General features: G+C 37.4%; 1 protein-coding gene across 3 annotated transcripts in view; it reads left to right on the top strand.

The window, feature by feature from the left end:
• The window catches only part of LOC130420645 (thyrotropin-releasing hormone-degrading ectoenzyme-like), a 241,625-nt gene that overhangs the window by 174,341 nt on the left and 43,872 nt on the right, over positions 1 to 23,412 (top strand). For all 3 annotated transcript variants that reach the window (XM_056748097.1, XM_056748095.1, XM_056748096.1), the window contains 2 exons: positions 2,452 to 2,725; positions 9,717 to 9,843. In XM_056748097.1, the coding sequence (XP_056604075.1) occupies positions 2,452 to 2,725; positions 9,717 to 9,843 (401 nt within the window). The remainder of the gene's footprint in view (positions 1 to 2,451; positions 2,726 to 9,716; positions 9,844 to 23,412) is intronic.

Genomic DNA, 23,412 nt, shown 5'->3' with positions numbered 1-23,412 from the left:
TTGATTCTGTATATTTACACCCCTATATTGCTTATTGTTTTCAGGTAAAATGCACAGTATATTCACTTTTTGGTCCTGGGTTTTGGTGTTTACTCTTTTCCCCAAGTTGTACTGTGTCTGAAACATATTAATGCCTTATCTATTTCTTGGTCACACTTCATAAACATTTAAACATAATATTCAGCAAACAAAACTTTTATTTTGAAGAACGTAATATTTCATTCTAATGATAAGCAGCATTTAAAGAATGTGACATTTTTCCATTCAAATATCAAGAAACCACTAGGCCATGGTTAAATATTATGTTTACTTATGTACTTAATTTATCCTACATTCCAACAGAGTTTGAATCCAGAGAAGTTTGCAGTTTAAACCAAGGTTACGGCCCCTTCTCGTCGCACAGCAGTGGTAGCATCTTGCGCGCTACTCAATTGGCTTACGTTATTAAACAATGGTTATACAACTTTGTCATCCATGAGTCCCATCAGATTGATCTCCATCTCTAGTGAAGATAAAAACAACAACTCTCAACATGCCACGCTCCTTCACAGCGTCAAACATATTTGTTTTGAAAAGGCTAAATTTAGCAGTGAATCCTACAGACCGAGTATACAATTTTTTTCATAAATTGTAATATGACTAACCCATTTTTGGCATACCGAAGTAATGTTGAGCAGCACATTGGAAAAAAATTATTTGCAAAATCTTTATTTAATAAAGCAGATATCATGATGCAATAGCTTTACAATCCACAGGTTACAAAGATGACTGTAGTGTAATGAGTCCTCGATGGCAGCGCTTATATTTATCAACAATACTTAATATTATGTCAATATCCTATTATGTTTGGAAAAGCAATGTTTTGTATTCTGCTTTCTTCATATCAAGTCCAGATCATCCGGTCTTTTCAAGCTTTATTTATTTATCCTTCATTCATTTTTCTTGACCTTTAATTCCATCATTTCATCTTTCACCGAGAATACTCCAAATTGAGCAAGCAAACGTCCTCCTCTGTAGGTTCTCTCCATCTTGTGATCTATCTAGTCTCCTGCCTGATTAAATTTCCTCCTCCTCGTTGATATGTCCAGGTTTTGTGACCTTTTCTTAAGAGAGGAATATTAAGGCAATGGTTTTAAGGGTGCTGCCGGGCTACTTGTCTGATAATAGAAGGGCATCTTGATTTTGGCCTTGTGGTTAAAGGCTATTTGTGCTGCCTGACCTGTTGAAAGCTCTTGTTTGCACTTTGGCCAACAGTGAAAAAAAAATGGCTAGTATATTATATTAATCTACAAAAGCAAATACTACCCTAGCACAGCAGCATACAGCATCATCATTGCTGTGTAGATCATCTATGCGTGTCTTGTAGGGATAAAACTCTAAATGTACAAAGGTTTTCGGACTAGCCATTAACCTCTTATGTTTGAAGCTTGATCTAACCTTTGTGTAGAATGAAGATGTGCGTAATGCAGCATCCATCAGTGGTTGTACCCAACTCTGAGATTTGAGTCTGGTTGAAATATTCATTAATGCAGCTTCCTGGAAATGAACATGTAGTTGGGATGTTGGACACCAGTGCTATTACAGATTACAGATGCATGTTCTGCATGCAATAGTTTCTTCAAAATTTCTTTGCTCTTTTTCTCTTCCTCAAACATCTTTTCTTACTCTTTAAGACGTGGTTTCCCGTACAGAGTTTAAGCCTATTCCTAAATAAATTGTATAGCTCTCTAAACTTAAAACAGGTTGCATTGACATCATAAAACACATCAATGCCATTGTTTTGTCTCAAAATGCACATCAGCAATGTTTTTGTAAGGCATGTTTGTAAAAAAAAATTCATGTCCCAATTTAGCATGGTTCAATCTTATCCCTTTCAAGGAAACTGCCCCTAAGTGTTCATCTAACACGTGGGTCTGCAACCTGTGGCTCTTCTGACCCCCGCTGCGGTTCCTAGCAGTCTTTAAAAGGCCGTCTTTATGCCTGGTATTAAGATGCGTTTTATTTCAATTGGATCACAATTAGACGAAAGAGGCACACACCCGTTTACACCTGCTGCTCTTATCCGTCTATTTTCTCTACTTTTGACCCCTTCTGTCCTGATTTCTTCAAGAAATATCTGAAACAGCATACACAGTTACCCAGCGATGCACACTGGCTGAGTAGATGTATTTGCTTTTTCAGATATTTTTCAGATGAAATAAGTGCATACATTGTACACATGAGCCTGACCGGAGAAAGACATACAGAGAGAAGCGATTTTATTTCTGCTTTGACAGATGCAGATGCAATGCTTTAATTTGGTCGGAGAGGGCCAAAATGGCTCTTTTGGTCGCAAAGGTTGCTGACTCCTGATCTAACAGAACATATCCACAGTTCTTTGCAGCGGAAACTCCAAACTTATTTATTCATAGGCAACCTGATTATGACATTTAAAATTTGTCCTTTCTGCAGGTATCTGGCTGTGACGCAGTTCTCTCCCACTCATGCCAGAAAGGCCTTCCCGTGTTTCGACGAGCCCATTTATAAAGCCACATTCAGAGTGAGTTTGAGACACGAGAGCTCGTATCAGTCGCTGTCCAACATGCCAGTGGAGGCGTCTACATTTGATGAGGACGGATGGGTGACCAACCATTTCTCCAGGACGCCCCGTATGTCCACATACTACCTGGCCTGGGCGGTGTGCAACTTCACCTACAGAGAAGCAGTAACAGATAATGGAGTTGTGGTGAGTTTTGTGCTTTCACTTCACATGAGCACATGCTTTGGGTTTTTGAAAAAATACAAATGTGATGTACATGGTTCAGTCTGCTTTCTTTGTGAAGTAATGAATTTGCTGTAACATATTTGCATATTTGCGATGGATATGACGTTGGTTCATGTTATTTTTCTTTGGCTCTTACTATAACCTTGACTGGTCTCCCCTCATATTACCGTAAGCAATCTCTCTCCTTCAGCATGAGCTACTCCACTTTATTTCATACCATCTCTGGCATTCTGATTATTATGTTTCTTCTATCTAGAGCATTTATACCTACATATCAGGTTGTAGCTGTAAGCCGCCTCCTAGCTTCCCGATCAATCATATTAATATGTCAGTGTATCCCCCTCACGTCATCTATCATAAAGGTTTGACTGTGCAGAGCCGTAGGAAAGATTGTGGGAAATGAATGTTGGTGAGGGAAGTTATTACTCTTAGTTTATGGTGGAGCACTCAAATATATATGCACAGATTTCACTTTAGACCCTGCAGTAATATTTGGTTCAGTTACATTTTCAAAACAGTAACATTGGGGCAGCCAATGTGGCACGTTTTGTGATGACAATCAGGTTTTTTAATGCAATTAATGCAAAAGGGCCAGTTTACCCCAAAATTTTTATTCTGTCATCATTTACTCACCTTCTAGTTGTTCCAAACTTTTATACATTTATTTGTTTCTTATGAGAACAGATATGATATTTGGAAGAATGCTTATAGACAGTTTCAAAGTGACAACATAAACAAACATTGCTGCGCATGCACACTTTGTGACACCAACCTAACTTCCGGTAAACATTTACAAACAACACACTGCCTGTATATTTTTTCTGATAACAAGCAAAAGAAACCGAGAAGAACCGCTAGTTCGATAAACTATATATATTTATATATTAGTGCTGTCAATCGATTAAAAAAAAATATCTGATTAATCACACATTTTGTCTGTGAATAATCACGATTAATCGCACATAACAATTATATTTTAAAATATACTTTTACGTTTTATTAATTTCACATATTATCTCCAAATTGATGTAGAAACAACATATTTCTTTAACAGCATAATTTTATGAATGAAAGAAAACATTCTGATAGTACTGTAACTGATGTGTCTATTAAATTGATTAGTTTAACATTAATTATAGCCATTCAACAGTATAATTTAGAGCTATCATGTAGGAAATACACAGACATTTAAGGAAGTTCTCAAACACTTTACAGTCTTTAATGCTAAATTATAAATTAAATGCAGAAGAATTCTCGTTAAAGCTACAAAATCATCATGATTAAATTTTTTTATTTGTTCTTTGATTAACATTAGTGACAGGAATCACAGCAGCACGTTTAAGAACGTGGCCCCTTTAAGAGCTGGGAAGCAGATCTGACAGTTACCGCACTCCCATTTTCAAAACTCTATTCATTCATTTAAGATTTTATTTTACACTTTGAAGTCTGTGCTTAAGAAAATTCTAGACAAAACGGGTTTTCTGACATAATCTGGTTTTATTCATTCAAGCACGAAAGAGAACTTAACACGGATTCACTGTCTGACAGAGATTCGCTGACCCAGCCTTTTGCCAGTTACTATTCGCACCAGACTGGACCTCACGTTGCGCCGCGTCTCACAGTTAAGAAGCTATCTATCTTCATTGAACATGTCAAAGCAACTGTTTCAAATCGCGCTTAAGTGGTTTAAACACGTATAAGAGCGTGATAACATGATGTAATGTGAGACGAAGGATGTCAAAACAAAACGGATGCTGCGTTAATTGCTTTAAATATTTTTCACTTGTTAATTAGAAAAAAATAATGTTCACAGCCTTATACAGTATACATATAATATATATATATATATATATATATATATATATGTTTTTTTATGTGTTGAACAAAAAAGAAGATATTTTGACGAATGTAGAAGAGCAAACAGTTCTGGGACTACCATTGTAATTTATTTTTCCTACTATAGTACTCAAAGGGGTCCGAGAACTGTTTGGTTAAAAGCATTCGTCCAAATTTCTTTCTCTGGGTTCAATCAAACAAAGGAACGAACACAGGTTTATTCATGTATAATACTTGAATATACAAGTAATTCATGTGTACAAGTGTTTATTTTTTGGGTGAACTATCCCTTTGAAAACATACACAAATATTTCTATATGTCTGTTGTTTTGTAACTTTTGGTTGTTTTGGGGCAGCACATTCAATTTTGTTCAACATAAAGTGCCTCAAATGCACATAACTGCTCCACTTGGTGTTTACGAAATCTACTCCATTAACATGAGCAACTGGTAATTGTTGATGCTGTTTTTTACTGAATGTTTTGCCTTAACATCCCAATGTAATTCGAATGTAAATGCTAGCTCTAAGTTTGTTTCCCTACGAGTAGTATTAGAGATATTGCATGAATTGAATTTAATGTAAACATGTACCATTTATATTCATTTACAGACAAGACGTCTAAATGTCAGTTTCATATGCCATACAGCAAAAGATCAACACTGCAATATTTTTATTAATCTGAGTTTGTTTAATTTTTTTTAGTTGTTTTTAGCAGTCTGTAGGGTTTAGTCAGACTGATGTTGCTTGTGACTGATGCTGAATCTTCATCATCACACGATTCTGTTTTGTTGAATGTGGACCCTTCTCTAGTGCATCGTACCGTATATTAACTAAACAATCTGGCCCAATAGCGCCTTCATACTCTTGATTTCTTACACTAACAAACACTAGCTCTCTAACATGTTTGCCTTCATTAGTTCTATAATTTGTACTGTTTGTCTTATATTAGAACCAAAATAAAATGTGTCATGAGATGAGTGTAAGACTGTAACAGGTGCAACATGTGTCTGGTCCACAACCTAGTCACATTATTTATCTCATGCCAAAATGCCATGTGGTCTTGATTGATATAGGAAAGTCTCCGACACATCTTTCAATCAGAAACCATAGCATTTATGCATAAATTTGTATAATTGAAGGTCAGGACAAAAATGAATTTGGATTATCAGAGCAGTGAATTTATGGTGAAGTGGTTCAGGTCTCTTTCATTTACATACACAGATATCGTTTAGTACGAGCATGTTGGTATCAGGTCAAGTGTTGGCCCCTTCTTCTGAGTGGTTTGACTGAAGCTTTAAAGCATGTCATCGGTCCACACACTGGCAGAGAGTGTGATTAATGCCGAACAGCCGCTCATCTATTTAAATTCAATTAACCCTGTTTAAATTGTTCATCAAGCTATTTTCAAGAAATCCAAACAACAAACAAGCATAAACAAATGAAGCAGTGAGCACCAGCGTCAGATTGAACTCTCTGCCCTATAGCTGATTAATAAAACTCATGATTTTCAGTTTGAGCCGTTTGCCTAATTTGATTGGAGTTTGAATAATTTCCACAGCCCTCAGTGCCCTTCATTTATTTTTATATTAGTCGATCGATACAGCAGCATTGTGTGAGGTAAACAACACATCATTCAATGTGCATTGCTGGCAGGCTTTGAAACAATGTCTTTCCTTCTGCTTGTTTTGCACTGTAACTCTGTTTGGCTGAGCGTTCAAGGCCATTCATTCTTACTAGATGGATGCCCACTCAAAAAGCCGTGCCGTGCATCAGCCTGAAGCTCTATGAGCCAAAGGATCTGTTTAGCTGTGGGAAAACATTTCCCACCTTAGCAACACCTCACAATCTTTTCCATTCTCTCTCCCTCTTTCTTACTTTCAGTCTCATTTGATAATTCAAAATATTGAATAAAGCAAATGTGATTTGTTTCCAAGATTAACTTCCTTAACAGTTTAATTAAATACTAGGTTTACAATAAGGTTGTATTTGTAAAAGTGGTCCTATTTTGCCTATTTTTTAAAAGTCTTAAAAGTTATGTTTACTGTATGATGTGCTGCACACTAGGTGTTCATGTATCGATTTAAAAAATGCTATGCCTGCATAGTTTTCTGCTGCTCCGAGCATCGTTTCAAGTTGAAAAAAGTTAAACTTTTTTTAATTTTAAGTTTAAGTTAAACTTATCTGAACAAAGTCAGTTTGGGGTTTTGTATTTCTGCCCGTTGTTAAGAATTCTGTGTTTAAATGCTATTCTTGCTGTCTGAGGCCGTCTTCGTGACAGATCTAAGAAGGCTGTGTCTTATGGTGCTTCCTAGTTCTTTAGGAGTTCTCTAGTTCTAGTTCTGATGTGAAATCAGGCTCCTGCATCGGCCTTGATCTACTAAATAAAATCTAATAAGATAATAATGAGGTTGTACTTTAAAAAATAACAGGTTTTCACACTCTATATAAAACATGGTTTATATATGTGACCCTGGACAACAAAACCAGTCTTATGGGTAAAGTTTTTAAATTTTACGTCATCTGCAAGCTGTAATTATGGAGTTTTACATTGATGTATGGGTTGTTCGGATAGGACAATATCTGCCGGAGATTTAACCGCCTAAAACTCTGGAATATGACGGTTCAAATAATCTAAATATTGAGAAAATTGCATTTGAAGTTGTTAATCAGAGGCATTGTAGCAAGCCAGCCACTCTATTTTTCGGGTAATACATTTACAAAATATCTTCATGAAACATGATTTTAGATAAAAAAATAAATATCCATCACTTTAAAATATAACTGTTAAATACAACATATTTTTGGCTTTTACTTAAAATGTTTCCGTGCTAGTTAAGACCCTGGTTTTGTTATCCAGGGTCACATATATTGTAGGGCTGGGAAAGTCAACACCACATTAATGCATTAATTAATTAACGACAACAATTATTTAATTGTGCATTAACGCAGTTAAAGTATTATTTTATCTCGAAAGTTGCTCACTGGCTCTGAAACATACAGACAAACCATTGGTCACAGAAGGGGTGGGATGATGATTGCTACTGGCGTCATCACACGTCTCGACCAATGAGAGCATTTGGGGTTGTCCTAACACCGGGTTCATACCAAATGCGAATTAAGCGTTTTGCACAAGTTTTAAATCTCTTCCAAACGGCAACGTTGATGGAACAATCCACTCCGTTTTCTTCCATCCTTTTGCCATCAGTTTCTGAGATGGAAATTGAGTTTTTAACTGTATTCTGAACATGTGGTTCGAAAGTTGTTAAAGCTGTTAAATGATTCGATATAAATTGCAAGAACTCAACAAGATGTTTTAGTTTTGTTTTAAACCACACAGCCTTATATGTGAAAGGGAAATTATGTTTGACCAAAATTAAACAATGATAAGAGTAAAACGAGTCAAAAGCATCATTAAACATTTTTATTTCAGAAATTATGGTTTTGTAATGTTTAAGCTATTACAGTTAATGATTCACTTTCTGCAACACAACCTCTTTTTGAAAAACAAAATCGTCCACCCTGAAGCCTCATCCTCCGCCACTGAAAATGGCTTTATCTCTTTGATCATGTCCACTAAATCCTCAAAAATTCCCTTTGTTCTTGCTAAAAGTAAAATAGGAATGATTAATGTATACTGTGTGTATTTTGGAAATATATTGTGCAGTTTTTAGGATTTGAGTTAGTATTTCTATAATCACATCAAAATTTGTTCTTTAATCGCTAATAAATCACACAGAAAAGTAAGTGTGAAGCACTTTATACATGCTTTGTCTATGAACATCATCTCCATCAAATTATTGCCATTCCAATAAATCAGGAGTGCATTTGTTCTAACATTGATGAAATGGTGTGAAGATAACTGAAAACTACTTATCTTGGATATTCTGTATTTAAAAGCCAAATGATCATTTTTGCCTACTTTTGTGTTAACAGTGAAATTTCTCTAGATTTTATGTCAGGTAGTATTTGGCCATCTTCTGATAGCTGACTATAGATTTATGCAAACATAATTGATTCATTTCTGTTTTTTAAATATACATTGTAATAGCTGACCACCAAAACCATAGTAGACACTGGTTTATGAGTTCAATTTCAAATCAACACCCCCTAGTGGTGAAACATGTGAGTTTCAGTAATGAAGTCAAGTACTGATTCGAAACAAAAGATTCATGAAGCAGCGCAACTTTCCCAGCGTTTTTTAATGTATACACGCGCTAGTGATTCGTGCTTATAAAGCATGTGTGTTTATGCCGGTTCGCGCTGCCAGGAGCGCTTTGGGAGCAGGCAGCTGAGCTGACTGTACCACAAGAAGTATAGCAAATGCAAGTTCACATTACGTTGTTTTAAATACATTCACAGGCAAACCTCTACAAAAACAGATAATCTGTATCTTACTTACAGTATGTGCAATGTTAGCTTAAAAGATGATGTGTTTATGTAGTTTTGACTGTTTCTCTAAAGGCTATGAGGGTTCAGACAGTGGAGGAAGGAGGATTGGAGGTGTGGTATGACCTCCACCTCCATAGTTGAGCACTATGAAAAAGCATATAGAGAAAACAGCCACAGCTCTTTACTAAAAGCTGCGCCTGTTAAGAAAACAAAGCATGTTTGTGACAAAACACTCTGTATTATTTACACATTTTCCCTATCTATTTCATCATTAAGGATTTCTTTAAAATAGTCTAAAAATCTTGTTCTCGTGAACCCAGTCTTATGTGTCGTGTCTCGTCTCGTGGGATAAGTGTCTAATCACACCCCTATTGTATACACAAAAATGTAAAATATTTCACTTGGTTGTCTCATCCTTTTTAACTGATTTAATCTCACACAGTAAGATCTGACCCCTGTTTTAACTTGTGTATCACAACCGATAAGCCCGTTACAATACTGCAGAACATTATACGTCCTACCGTACTGATGACATACAAAATATATTTAATGTTTTGCACGTTGAATGAGGAGAAGAGAAATGTGAAATCCCAAAACAATTGCAACATTCACAATCCATATAAAGGTGTTTTCACCATGGGAAGCCTATTCTTGAATTCAAAACGATTATTCTTGTGCAACAGTTTCTTTACCTTACAGTTTTGTTCTTTTTATTCCCATGTTGTAGATTCGGCTGTACGCCAGACCCGACGCCATCCATAGCGGATCTGGAGACTACGCACTGCACATCACCAAGAGACTCCTGCAGTTCTACGAGGATTACTTCAAAGTCAAATATTCCCTCCCTAAACTAGGTAAGTGAACTGTGCTTCAGCAATCCGTTTTAAATGGCCAGTATATGTTCCTCTCATGGGATACTGGATTTCTTTTGTACAGACAGTCGGCTCTGTGCAGCTTTCTGTTCCTGCGTTTGTGTGAAGGAGACTAGGGGTGTCGGTGGCGACTCAGTTCTTGTGTTTATTGGTAATAAAACCTTTCGGGAGAATCTGAGATCGTGTTTTGGTTTTTGCAGTTAGAGCTCACACCGTACATGTGAAGTATGATATGTGGTTGTGGGTGTGTTGTGGTGAGCTCACATCAGATTTTCTGCACTCCATTGGGTTCCCGTCAGTTTGCTGTGTTCACCTGAATAAAAGCATCAATCTCTTCTATCTGTCACCGTCTGCGAACCTCTAAAGCTTGTCAACCAGCCTCCAAAACAGCCTGGCCACCTGAAGCTGGTTAGAACAGCTGTTTGTTTGTGCTTACCTGTTGCTTGACCAGGATGGACTGCCAGCTCGGCCTGGCTAACGAACAGCTTCAAGGCTGAATTTTCTTGTAGGGTTTTATAGGACCTGAGATCGGGAACTCAGAGATTTAGTTGTAAATAAAGAGTTCTGCAACTGCTTTACTGTTGCAAACCTGCTCAGTAGACTCATGTGTAATGACCGGTGATGCTGTGAAGGTTACAGGATGATCAATAACTCTCTGACAGACTGCATTATCTCATGTGATCAGAGCAGCATTGGCATCTTTTCAAACGTCTGAACAATCTCTTGTTCTTCTCATGAGTGTTTTGCTAACAGGTCAACCGCTTGAATGAGGCCAGTGATTTTCACCACCTTCTTTTCTCTTTAGGCGCAATTTGTTTTTGGTCATAATATTGTGTGAGATTTAAGGTTAAAATGGGTTTAGAGTGAATTTCGGCCTCATTTGTGAAACGATGTGGACGTAATGAACGTCGCTGTTATGTAAAGGCACCATCTGTGTGTGGAGTGTTGAAGCAGTTGCAGACCCTCAGGTCTCCAAACAGGGACATTCTGTCATTCTGCTCATGCAAAAAAAAGAACAAAAATACAGTTTTTAAATTAAGTCAAATTACAAATCTACAACAATGCTCTAGCTATAAGATGTGTCTGTTAGAGTTGTAGCCTTATTGGGTTGGTAACATAAATGCAAACTTGTGGTTCATGAGGGTTTTTTATGTACTTCATATATAACTTTAGGAAAAGTATAGTGCAGTGTCACTTTGCAAAGAGACATCTATGCACATATGCATCCAAAATCGCCTTCTTTTGTATTGGAATAAAAAATAAACCGCATAATAAATTGAAGGTCATACACCGAGTCCATGGAGAGTCAGAGCTGAGTGTGTTTGTATCGATGATACCCTTCATCCATTTTGTTTGCAGCAGGTTGAGCAAAATATAACGTCAACAAATGCCCTCAACTGCTAGAATCAGTCTGTTTGATACTTCAGGAGCTGTTGTGAGAATGCAAAGAGTAATATAAATAAATAAAACCGTCTAGAGTCAGTGTTTGGAGAACCTTTCATTTAAACGTTTTAACCCACAAATCTGTGTATCGCAAGCCGTCTCGACCTACTTTGAATTCTGGAAACTGCTGAAACCTTTTTCAACATCTGGTGCTCAAACATTGAGTGAATTTGTATATCAAAAAGGATGCTGCTCAGAGTGAGAGAATAAAATGGATTCTTGAAACTGAAGTTGTGAATGAAACACTCTGAGCGAGCGATCATTGATACCAAATTGAAGAATTTCAGAAACTTTGTTTAGAAGTCGAAAAACTGGGAGACCAATATTCCCATTTTTGTTTAGTCTTGGTCAAGAATGTTTTCCTACGTGTGTTTATTTTGTCAATATCAAAGCAGATTTTTATGGACCGCATCATTTGTTGGTCAAGGGAATGTATAAGACGTTTAGCATAAGACGATCTATCTGACCTGCATTGATCTACTGTAAGTGCGTCTTAGAGAGAGATCAATAGCAAATCAAATATGGGCAGAGCGGGTACAGTTTCTTCTCAATCTTGACAGCTTCATATGATTGACAAATTGAACAGATGCAAAGGGGTATTGATGTCATGACAAATGTCAACAGTTTAATCACTTCCACAAAGTGCAGAGAAGCATGTGTGTTTGATGAGCTGGATGTTGAGTTTAGATTCTCATCCAGAGCTTTCTGGGTGAGACACCGTGAGCTCCGTGTTAAATCCCGAGGCTGTAGGACAGTTTTCTGGATTAACATACTTTGTCGGTTCTCTGATGTTATTCCTTCACGCACATGTATCTTGATTCACAAACACGACCTACCCGGTTAAATCCCTTTATCTGTGCATACCTAAGGTTGACATAACCATAATGCATGTGACCTTCAGATATTTTTCCTACCCTGTGCATGATGGGAATGATGACACTTATCGTGGTCACGTTTTGAGTTGATGTGAAGAAAATGAGAATTAGTGGACGCTTCTGCTTTCTTGTTGGTTCAGTATTGGGCGATCAGTAACCATGCCATATATCTAGTTGATGCATTGACCAAGCCTCTCTGACCCTATTGTGCTTAATCCAAATTTTGTGTGTTTGATCTTGAGGTATGATGAAAGCTGGGATGTTTTCACTTTCTTTGTTGGGTAGACGGGTGCAATAAATTCAGGTCTTGATCTGTTAGGATATCATAAATCTCATGTATCCTCAGCGTCTCATTCTAAAATCTGCAGCGCTCTGTTCTTATCGATTCAGTACAGCGAGGAGAAACTCTCCAGGTCGTGAAAACCCAGGAATCAGATTAGAGGAAATGCCACAGAGGAACATGGCTGTGATATTTCCAGCAGCATGTGATGTTGAATGTGTTGGTGTCTTGTGTAAAATATTTTGTCCATTGCGAGAATCGTTCCCATAATCCTTAGCTATGAGCGGGAATGATACGTTCCGAAATGTCTACAGTAGCTGATCGGCCCCATGATGATTGGACACACTGTATATCTACAAAAAATCGCAAATTCCTTATCCCCAGATTGCAGTTTTAAATAACGGCAGATGATATTTAGGTGTTTATGGACATTTCGAATGGTCTTAAGGATAAAATCCCTCAGACTGACAGTGATGTGCTGGTGAAAAGGGATTTGAGGAGCTCAGTGAGTAAAGTGAAAATCTTATGAATTCATCCGCTCTCAAATAGCAAAAGGCGGCTCATTTTGTAACACGGATAATATTTGGACAAACTGGTTTTCATATGACTGTTCAATAAAGTGTGATGTAATCCTGTAACTGGATTTATTATGACAGAGAGGAGAAATGACATGATGGGCATCAGACTGCAGTAACACACAAGTAAGTCAACTTTTAAAGGGACGGTTAAGCCAAAAATCTAAATTCTGTCATTATTTACTCTCAAATGGTTCCAAACCTTTATTAATTTCTTTGTTTCATTGAATACGAAAGACTGTTCCGGGGCACCATCGACTACCATAGTAGTTTCCTGGTATGGAAGTCAATAGTGCCCCAGAAATGTATGGTTATAAACATTCTTCTAAATATCTTTCTTTGTGTTCAGCAGAACTGTCCCTTTAAACCCTGTTTATCTGTATCATTATACATATTTTAGTTCACTACATGTTCATAAAATCTGGACAACATTCTTTTGACTGGTTATGTAAGGAAAAAGCCAAATGAATGAATAATGTTCTAAAATTCACATATTAGGCTTTCATGAAATTTTTAATAAGCCACTGGTTTTATTTGTGTGTATACAGTATCTGCAAAGTATAGTGAAGCTCTTCTTGTTCTCTTGTTGTCTAAACTGTTGGTTTGGAGTGTGTTTGGGGGCTATTATTACATGGCTCATTGGAATGCTTGATTCTGATTGGCCAGTCGCGACATTTGCAGGTTCGTTTTTCCCAGATAACAGCCTCTAAAAACTAATAACACTGGTTAACCCGGATGCACCAAATCATTTTGACAGGTTTTTTACAAATTAAATATAAATATGTCTTTTAATAACATATATGACATTATATTTACAAATGATTAAACTAAATTGCCTGTTCATGACATTTGAATGTCGTTTCTACCTTAAAACCGAAACTAAATGGCTTTTCCTCGCAGAAGGTCTGCATTCGAAATGATCTTAACAAATATTTCTAATTCACATTTCATGTCCAGTTTTTTCTCATGTGCCAAGTAGCCGTGTAATAAGCAGGATAATGTACAAGCAGCCGGATGTTATCGCGAAATAAGCCCCTTTAGAGTGATACAAGACCCTCCACTTCGCGTCAGGTCCTGATCACACTGTCCAGGCTTATTTCTGCGATAACAACCGGCTTCCTGAACATTATCCCTAACTTAGTGGGCTTAAGAAATCCAGTAACATCGAATTGAGGTTTTCACCAAAGATGTCATGAAATAACATTTTGGGAAATAACATGAGCAGCTCCTCTGTATTGTCAAGGCTTGTTTTTGAAACTTTATGAAAACGAAGGGTATTCAAACAGTGCTGTTTAGAGAGTCTTTAGTGAGTGTTATTAATTCTGTTCACAGTGAGTTTTTTAAACAACTCTAATTTGCATAGCATTTGTACCTTTGGCATTTTCCTTCTGGCTGATTAGGTTGGTAAAATTGGTGATTAAAAAGCTTGACTATTTGCTCTTTTAGGCAACTTTATCTTAATTAATTTAACAGCACTATTGTTATTTCCTATTTAATGGTTTTATAGGCTTTATACTGTAAATTTATTTATTTGCCTCTATTTTTTTGCCTCTTCAGGAGTCTTATCTGGTGAACATTGAGGTGTGTGTGTATGAGCGCATTTGTGTGCACGTGAGCAAAATAAATGAGGTATTCCCACAAAAGTGTGAGACAGGACTCATCTGATGTAACACATCCAGGTGAGAAAGACAACATTAACAAGCCTGTGATGTATGTTAGAAGGAATAAGCAGGAGAGACAGGGAGAAATGGACTGCTGTGAACTAGAACAGACAGTTGGATGGGGTTTAATGGGTCAAAAAAGATACAAATAGAGGAAGAGAGGTCCCTTATTAACCGTCTAGATTATGAGAGGGTAAATGCAGAGATGGAAGGTCCAATCATTGTGACTGTGAACTGCAGCCTACAGCGGCGAATTCATAACACACTCCAATAAAAAGTAAGCAGTATGCTTGTATTTAATATTGTTCACACCCACTTAGTCCTTTAAGCACAAGTTTATAGTATGTAGATGTACATCAGTGCACTTTTATCACAGCTCAATGTGTGCTATTTTTGATTCATTTTTTAGATCCGTGTCTCATGAAATCCCCTACGCAGCACATTAAACTCTTAAGGGTCTTTGAATAATTAGCTCTTTGGTGTGTATTTTATGATTGCCAAACAGCGTGTTGATTTCACACATGAATAAATGATCACTCGGAGCACTCGGAGCATAAGAATGTAAATGTGTGGTTGGTAATGGATCAAAACACAGACGTAAACACCCTCAAATGAAGTCAATTATTATTTGAAATGAAGTCGATTATTACATCAATGACACTGCATGCAGAGATCTACGATCTGGCTTACAATGGAGTGCAAAGTCCAAAGCGTCATGACATCTATTCAATTCACTGCATCTTCAGTTCCTCGAGAACCGATGCAGAAATGAGTCTGGGCAGAGTAATTACATTCATCATTACATCCATCATTACATCATATTAGAACAACACCCCAGGGGAAGTCAAAATTAACCTGATGTACTGATTCTGAATCGGACTTGGATTTTTAAGAGTAACCGCAATATCCCTGTTCTTTATTTCTTACCCACTTTTTGTAGTTTTTATCTTTGTACTCTCTTTCAAGTGCTCTTGTCTTTGAGTGGCATGACATGGCATTTCCTTAGTGACCAGCTGTTGAATTGGTGAGTTTGAGGTCAGAAGAAGATTTTGTGGGGTTGACTTTAGATATCTTTGCCTGTCAGTTTCCCGGGATCAGGGTCATAGAGGGTCACCTGGAGTCGATGGGGTTGCCTGAACTCCATCTCCTCCCTGTGGCTTTTTGTCAGCAGTACTGCAGTAACAAGAGACGATGCACACACACACACACACACACACACACAACAATGTCAACATGTTTAAAGAGTACATAACATGAGATCATGAAATTTCATCCGCATTTCATGCGGTGTGTCATGTTGCTGTGTTTGAAAGTTAGCAGTCTGTCAAGTTTTTAATTCGCAGGTGAATGAATAACAGAGTTATTGGCTTGGAAAAAATGGAGTGGACTCTGAGTCTCTAGTCCGATTCGTGAACCGCCACGGATTTACGTCACTACATATGGTCCCCGCCTACGTTTTGCTAGGACTGCCCACAAAAACTTCACTCTTCTCCCCCAAACACTGTAGCTCGTGAGCCTCATAGAACATCTGACCAATCACAGACAAACTAGCAGAAATGATGGGATTAGATTGATGAATCGCGGAATGAACCATTTTAGAGTCAGCCAAGAAGTAAGGTAAGAATAATTACCTATTATTACGAAATAATAGTGTTGTTACACCTTCTCTGTACATGAACTTGTTGTTGGACACTCTGTAAACCAAAGTAGGACCTTAGACATCCCTAGTTATGTATTCTTTAATATGATCTTTGCTTCACACTTTGAACTAAGAAAATCTTAAGAAAACACTCGTCTGGTCTGTCCTCTTCTGTGAGTGAAGTGTTGTATTTTCTTGTTTCTCTTCAACAATGATTGAGCTCTCCAGATCGCTCTTCACGTTAGGGGATTCTGGGATACGTGCACTGAAAACAGACTTCAGTCTCAACCAAACAATGGCCCTCATTTCTCGTTGTCCTCACTTTCTCTCTTTACTCTACATTTATCTCAAAAGCTTCTGCAAATATTTGTCCTCTGACTCCGAGATGCTTTCATTTTTGTTTTTAGGACTCTGACAGCCCTCGTCATCATTACCATCACTTTAGCAGGATAAGTGCTTTATTTTTTCTTCTCCAGGATCAGTTTAATTCACTCCATGAAACAAATAATTTGTTTAATCAAAAGTAGAATTCTTATGTCATTGAGATTTTATGGGCTAGATTCAGTGTGTCCTTTGTGTAAGAGTAACAGAAGGTCATGTCAAAGTCAGTCAGATCAGAGTTTAGACAACCTAAAATAGCTTCTTTCCCCTCAAAAATCTCATACATATTTAACAAAGAGTCTGACTTTCAGCTGAGGTCTCAGCAGCTTGACTTACACTGAAGTGGCTGTTTCATCTCCCTTCTTCCCAACTTTCCTCCCTTCTTCTTTATTTACTTCTTCTGCACTCTTGCTCCATTTCATGCTATTTTTCATGTTCACTCTGTCAGCAGCCTTCTGACCCAACAATCCCTCACGGCCTAAAGACTTCAGTGCTCAAACACACGAAGCGTGCACCGGTGCTCTGTGATGAATCCATCCATCCAATTACCATAAATCGCCCGTAAGAGGTGTTCGAACTGTTTTGTATGTTCACAATGTGAAAGTCTCTCAATATTTTTGCTTGAAATATGTGTCTTTCGACATGGAGGAAGTTTGGGTGGGGATAGTGTGTCTTTGTCAAAGCATTGGTTTGTTTGCTATAGCAAAGCGCTGTAGATTGATCCCCTACCGTCAATGTGATGTCATTGTTGAGATGTTTCAGTGTGTCAGTGAAAACAAACAGATTTTTGTCATTGACAGAATGTCACATCCAGAGTTTCAGACTCAAAGCTTGAAACAGAATGAACTTGGTTGGAACTCAGTGTGCCTAACTTGGATTTGAAAAAGCATAGCATCTGCAAGGCTGTTTTACATTAAAATCTATAGCGTGAAACCTATTCATTTGCCTAAGATTTGACCTCAGAAATTGTTTTTTACAGTGAAAACTAATTCTAAAAGAACCCGCAGAAATGCTGTGTGCACATTGTGAAAACACCAGGTTACCATCAAATCCTGATCACATCTAAGTCAGTTAGTCAAGATTCACCCACAAGAACCTCCACTCCAGAAACAGCCAATGTGAGTGCAATATAAGATTCAATTCAACCATCATCTCCTGCAAATCTGAAATCTCTTCCACATACAGTATTCTGTGCAGATACATAATTCATGATGTTCCCAGCGAGAATCCATCAACAACAAACTCCAGTTTCCCGTTCTCACCTCCCATTTCTAGCTCCACCTGAGAGTCCTTTCAGACCAAAGCATCGTGAAATCTCCTCCAGCTGATCTCAGAGCAGTATGTGTGTGTGACTGTTGAAGATGAAAGCTGATCAGTATTCTGGGAGTCGCTTCAGACTCATTGTGCTGCAAATCCTCTGCTGACTGTGCTGCCTCTGTCCAAATGAGTCTGCTTGTGTTTCAGGCCACAGAGATCATCTCATTCAGCACTGAGCCATAACAGCACGATGCAGGTCACACACATTCATCTGGACATTTATATTTAATGGTGGATTAAGGATAAAATAATCAGTAAATTAACTCACATTGGTACCCAGCGAACCATAAAGCACATCCTCAAAGAAACCCCACACATTCACATACAGTAGTCTTTATATAAAAAAACTCTCGTAGTGTGTTTAACTGCATCTTTATACTAAAGGCACCAGTGATCAGGTTCAGTTTTTCAGCAATAAGATTGTGTCTATAACGCCTCTCACCCTCCCGACCCTCATGTACAAATGAGCATGTCTTTGAATGGAATCGATCCTGTGTGTGAAGCATCTGCCATGTGTATGTTGTAAATAAAGCACAGATTGCCTTATTGAGCGAGAGGATACAAGAAATAGAAAATAGTATGTCATAAATGGGGAATATTGATTGGTTGGTTGGTTTGATTATCAAGGATTTGTTCTGTTGCTTCTGAGTACATGGCACCAGAGATTGAAGATCAGGTGCGTGTCACAGTTTACTATGATAAAGGATTTTGTGTGTGAAGCTTGTGTGTTTCAATACTTTCCCTACGTTTTTGGTTTACTTGCCATCAAATTAATAACTCCCTGATTTACAATGTTTTATAATTAAAGTTAACTCTTTTTGTATGTTATTACGTCCGTCAAAAACTTTGTTGGTTGACGGTTGGAATATTAGAACCAAAAACAGCAGCACGACACACTCATGGGCATCATGACTTGACAGAATATATAATAAATCATTTAAATATTAAAACATCAACGTCTGTCAAATATCAACTTGATTAAATGTTCTTAACTTAAAACACATTTTTTAAAACATAAAATATGACCTATTTTGACACGATTTGCTCTACGTTTAATTACCCCTCAGTAGATTTGGAAGTTTATACTGGTGACGTTTAAAGAAACAAATGTAAACGATCCCTTTTAAACTACCCAACCGTTATAGTAAGTAAATTTTATAACGTTGCCTGCTAACGGTCACCCGTTCCGTATGCGGGACACCTAAGTTTGCGTCAATATTGTGCATGTAATTTCTAATCGAATCATGACAACTATATATCATTGGAAAGGTCTAGAATACATATTTCTTTGGTGTTTTTTTAAATTGTTTATGTAGGGAGAGTAATTGATTATTTTTTTATAGAGAGTGTGCTTAGATTTTTTGTTATTCTTTTGCGACCCGTATTTTTTATGTAATTTTTAATCAAAGAAAAACATAAACTTTTTTTATTTATTTTTTACAATTAACCAAACAACTTTTTTTTAGCAATAATCAGCTACTTTTTTTTCAAACGAGACCTACCGTAAGTCTGTATTCCAAAGAATTCATGAGTTACCGCCATTTTAATTCCAACATGTGTAGGCTCAAAAAGGGCTCCGACAGTTAACAGGTTTAAACCAGTTTCTCACACCAGATTAAATATTAAAATGAAAGTTCTGATAACATTTGGTTGCTGCTGAGTTTATATTCAAAATGCTATATGTGTCAGTTTTATGCGTTACTTGCCAAGCGGTTTTCCTTTGTCATTGTTTGTTATATTGCGAATCGATCATTTTGCCTGTTTATTGAATTACTCCCCTGTTGTCTACTGATGTGGATTTGCTTGCTGATTGACCGCTTTTTTGAATATTGAACTTTTCCTGGACATTGATCATGTCTCTGCCTGCATGCAGCTTTGGATGGTTTGCCTCTGAGCATAAAACACCTCTGGCTTATGAATTCTAGCATGCCTCCAGCTATTGCCTCATCACAAGGTTCTACTAGTTCAACCGAACTGGCAGAGGTCGCTTTAAAATTTCCCCAAAGATTTTGTGCCTATATTGAGTGCAATAGAAATATTATATTAAACGATTGTTTGAAGTTATTGATAAAATATTCTCAATCCATGAGCAGGTTCAATTTGACAGGTTTGATTTGATGAATATATTTTAAAAAAGAACTCGAATTCACATAAGAAGAGTTTATATCATAAAAGCCATTTTAGCCTTAAATGCATGGCTGAATACATATATCCATACGTAAGTACACATGTCTCCTCTCTTTAGTTCTCATCTCTTAAAGTCAAGTGTTTGTCAGTACTGAAGTGTTGAGAGTCTCTATAGTGGTGGAACTGATCTAGGTACAGCACTTAAATGGAACAGCACTCCAACAGACATTAGATTTAATGGCTGTTGACACGCTCACACTGTGTAGGTTACACGGCCAATAGTTCATTTGACATTCTGCAGGATTAAATGTGAAACAATATGATTGAGTTTCTCCTGAACTAAAAACATGTGTTATAATCTGCTTTTGTTGTTATTGTTGTTGTTTCTTTGTTTACTTTAGTATTAACACTGACATTTAGTCAAAGGTCAAAAATGAGGTTACAGTATAAACTGTCTCACTGACTTGTCCCACTGAGTGCTAATGATGTGTGTTGTACCCGGGTGCCAGGTGGTTAACCTTGTTTCTTGGCCTTCAAAATGAGCAAACGCTACAAGATTTTAATTCTTAGTTTGCTACTGGTGTCTGGTAAGGCTTTGTCTCTAGTTTTTGTAAAGCCCATTCTTGGAACTAAAGAAAAGAACATACTCTACAGTGTGTTGAGGAGAAAAAAAGAGGAAATCAATTATGTTTTCAACATACAACATATTTAATGTTTTAAGTATTCCAACAACACATTTTCACTATCAACATTCCTTTGTCTTACTGCCGCTATGTACTTATCATTTTACTGTCACACATTTAAGTGGAAATTCACAGCTTTGAATTTCGTCTGTTTTTCTGTTTCTGGCTCTTGTTCGCTTTCCAACTGGGCTGTAGGCAGAAAGGAAAAAAGTTCAAATAATAACCAACCTCGGCTCTCTTTCTCTTCCAATTACTGATAAAGATGAATAGGAAATGAAGAGCGGAAAACTACTGGAGTGTTACTGGACAATGTCCTCAGCTCACTGATCTGTTTCATGATATTTTCACCCGGCCTGACGAGCTGATAAAACATGTTTGTGTCCCTCCGTTCTGCTGTGATTTGTAGTGAACACCTGAACTTGATCACTGTTATTGCCTTTCACCTCTAAAGACTTCTCTCCATTTCAGCAGCCTCCTGTAAGCTGTGATTTGTGGATGAACAGAATGGACAGTCAGAGCTCATAGAGCAGACATCATTAGAGAGCGGATACCAGCTGGAGATCTAATAGCAGTAATACTGCATTCACAGTCACTGAAACTGAGTGTGTTAACAGGTTAGGATGAGGGAACACTCTGTGTTTGATAGAATCAATCAGTCTATGTGCAACAGTCAAAGGCGTTGTTTCTGAGAATGATGTAGGCACTGTATCATGATTATAAATAGGCAGGATTCAACTTAAATCTGTAACAAACACCCCATCACTGCAAGTAAGTGATCTTACATTATAGTAATATTTAAAGACCCATTGAAGTCAATATTAAAGTTCTTTCCTTTTATTAAAAGTAATTCAGCACTTAGGACATCAATAAACCCATATGCTCCCACACGCTGACAAAAATCCCAATTAGAAGATCTAAGTGTTCATAACTGACAGTCTGGCATGTGCGCTAAAAAAATCTAGAATTTCCATGACATCACGCTTTACACTTCTGCGTCTTGTCAAAGTTTTCGTCCAATCAAATCCGATTTAGAATCTGAAGAGTCCCGATTGTAAGAAATAATGAATTATTATTGAGTTTTAAAAATAGTTTTGAGGCGAGATCTGGTCTATTGTATGGCACAGCATTGTAATGTGATGTTTAAGGAAAATGTCCATTAATTTTACTATTAATGACTTTTGTTTTGAATATTTGCATTTCAGACATTTTGTCTAACACATTTATATGGCACACTGTGCCATGAATCTGGCTAATTTTTTTATTCAAGTACATTCTGTTCTAAACACAATGTGTAAAGCAATGTTTGATTGTTTTTGGGTTTTGTCCCCACACGTGCGATTCGACTACCAGTCACCTATAGGCAAGACGTGACAATTCTGATTCGACTATGTAAATCCTTACACTACTGTGGCTATTACGCTGTTTAATGCAGCTCTGCCAGGCTGACAGTATGTCATAAAGGAAACTCTATTGGTTATTTTAAAAGGGGGCGGGGGTCACTCTATTTGTTTCGCGCTATCTGCATTTTTCAGTTTAAATTACGCCAACATATCAAATAATGCTTCCAATCCAAGGCTTTGCAGTGGGGCATTTTAATATAGGAAAGTGATGAAGACAAAACCATGTCAGACTACCTGCAAAAAATGTTAACTTTCATAAATTCTGAGCAAATTAAAATTATGGAGCACAAAACATAATAGAAGGGCAATTGAAATATATATAAAAATGGTTCTTTGATGGCACACGGATAAAAACTTCAACTGAAGTGAACTGTGTGCGCTATGAGAGCATCTGTTTGACCCTCTCTAGAGGCTTTTCTCCTCAGGCATCACTACAGTTCTGTGAAGGGCTGCTCTCTTCTGCCCCACTGCCTGTGTTAAGAGCTCACATGCGGGAGCAGACTGCAGGGCGTCTGGAGGTGATGTGGACCGAGAATGTGTGTGTGGTCCTGTAAATCCTACAGTCTGAGGACCAAATGTCCCCACAAAGATAGTAATACCAGTAGTTTAGGGTCCTAATGAGTAAACAGCTTATAAATCAAACTAAATGTTGTTCATTTGAAAATGTTAAATGCACAAAAGGGGATAAGTGAGGGGGTGCAGGAAAAGTCTATGGAAAGTCTTTGTAAAACGTGATAACCCAACGTGTGTGTGAACAGCAGATTGCTTTAAATCAGGGACCGTAGCCTCATCTGGAGTCCTTTATGCTGCATGTGGAGTTAAAATTCAGTGTTTGACAGGAGTGTGAATGTGATGCCAATTAGCCTAGAAAACATCAGCAACTCTAAGAATGACTAAGAAACGTAAAGCAAATCAACGTTTTATGGTTTTTAAAGGAAAATATGAAGTCAGAAATAAGCTCTGATCAAGCACCGACTTAGCTTCTAATGTAGCTGTTGAAGGATGAGGATATTTTAGAAAATCTAAGGAGGGATATGTGGGAATTGTACAACGAACAGTTAAGGACATTGTTACAATGTCATATGACATGAACTAAAGTGTAGTGCACTCTACTTACTGCAGGATGTTTAGTGTACTTGCACTTGACTATCATCTACTTCACAACCTATT

This window comes from Triplophysa dalaica, chromosome 5 (genome assembly GCF_015846415.1).
Source record: "Triplophysa dalaica isolate WHDGS20190420 chromosome 5, ASM1584641v1, whole genome shotgun sequence".
NCBI lineage: Eukaryota > Metazoa > Chordata > Actinopteri > Cypriniformes > Nemacheilidae > Triplophysa > Triplophysa dalaica.
The sequence above is the reverse complement of the archived record's forward strand: the minus strand, read 5'-3'. Positions and strand labels throughout refer to the sequence as shown.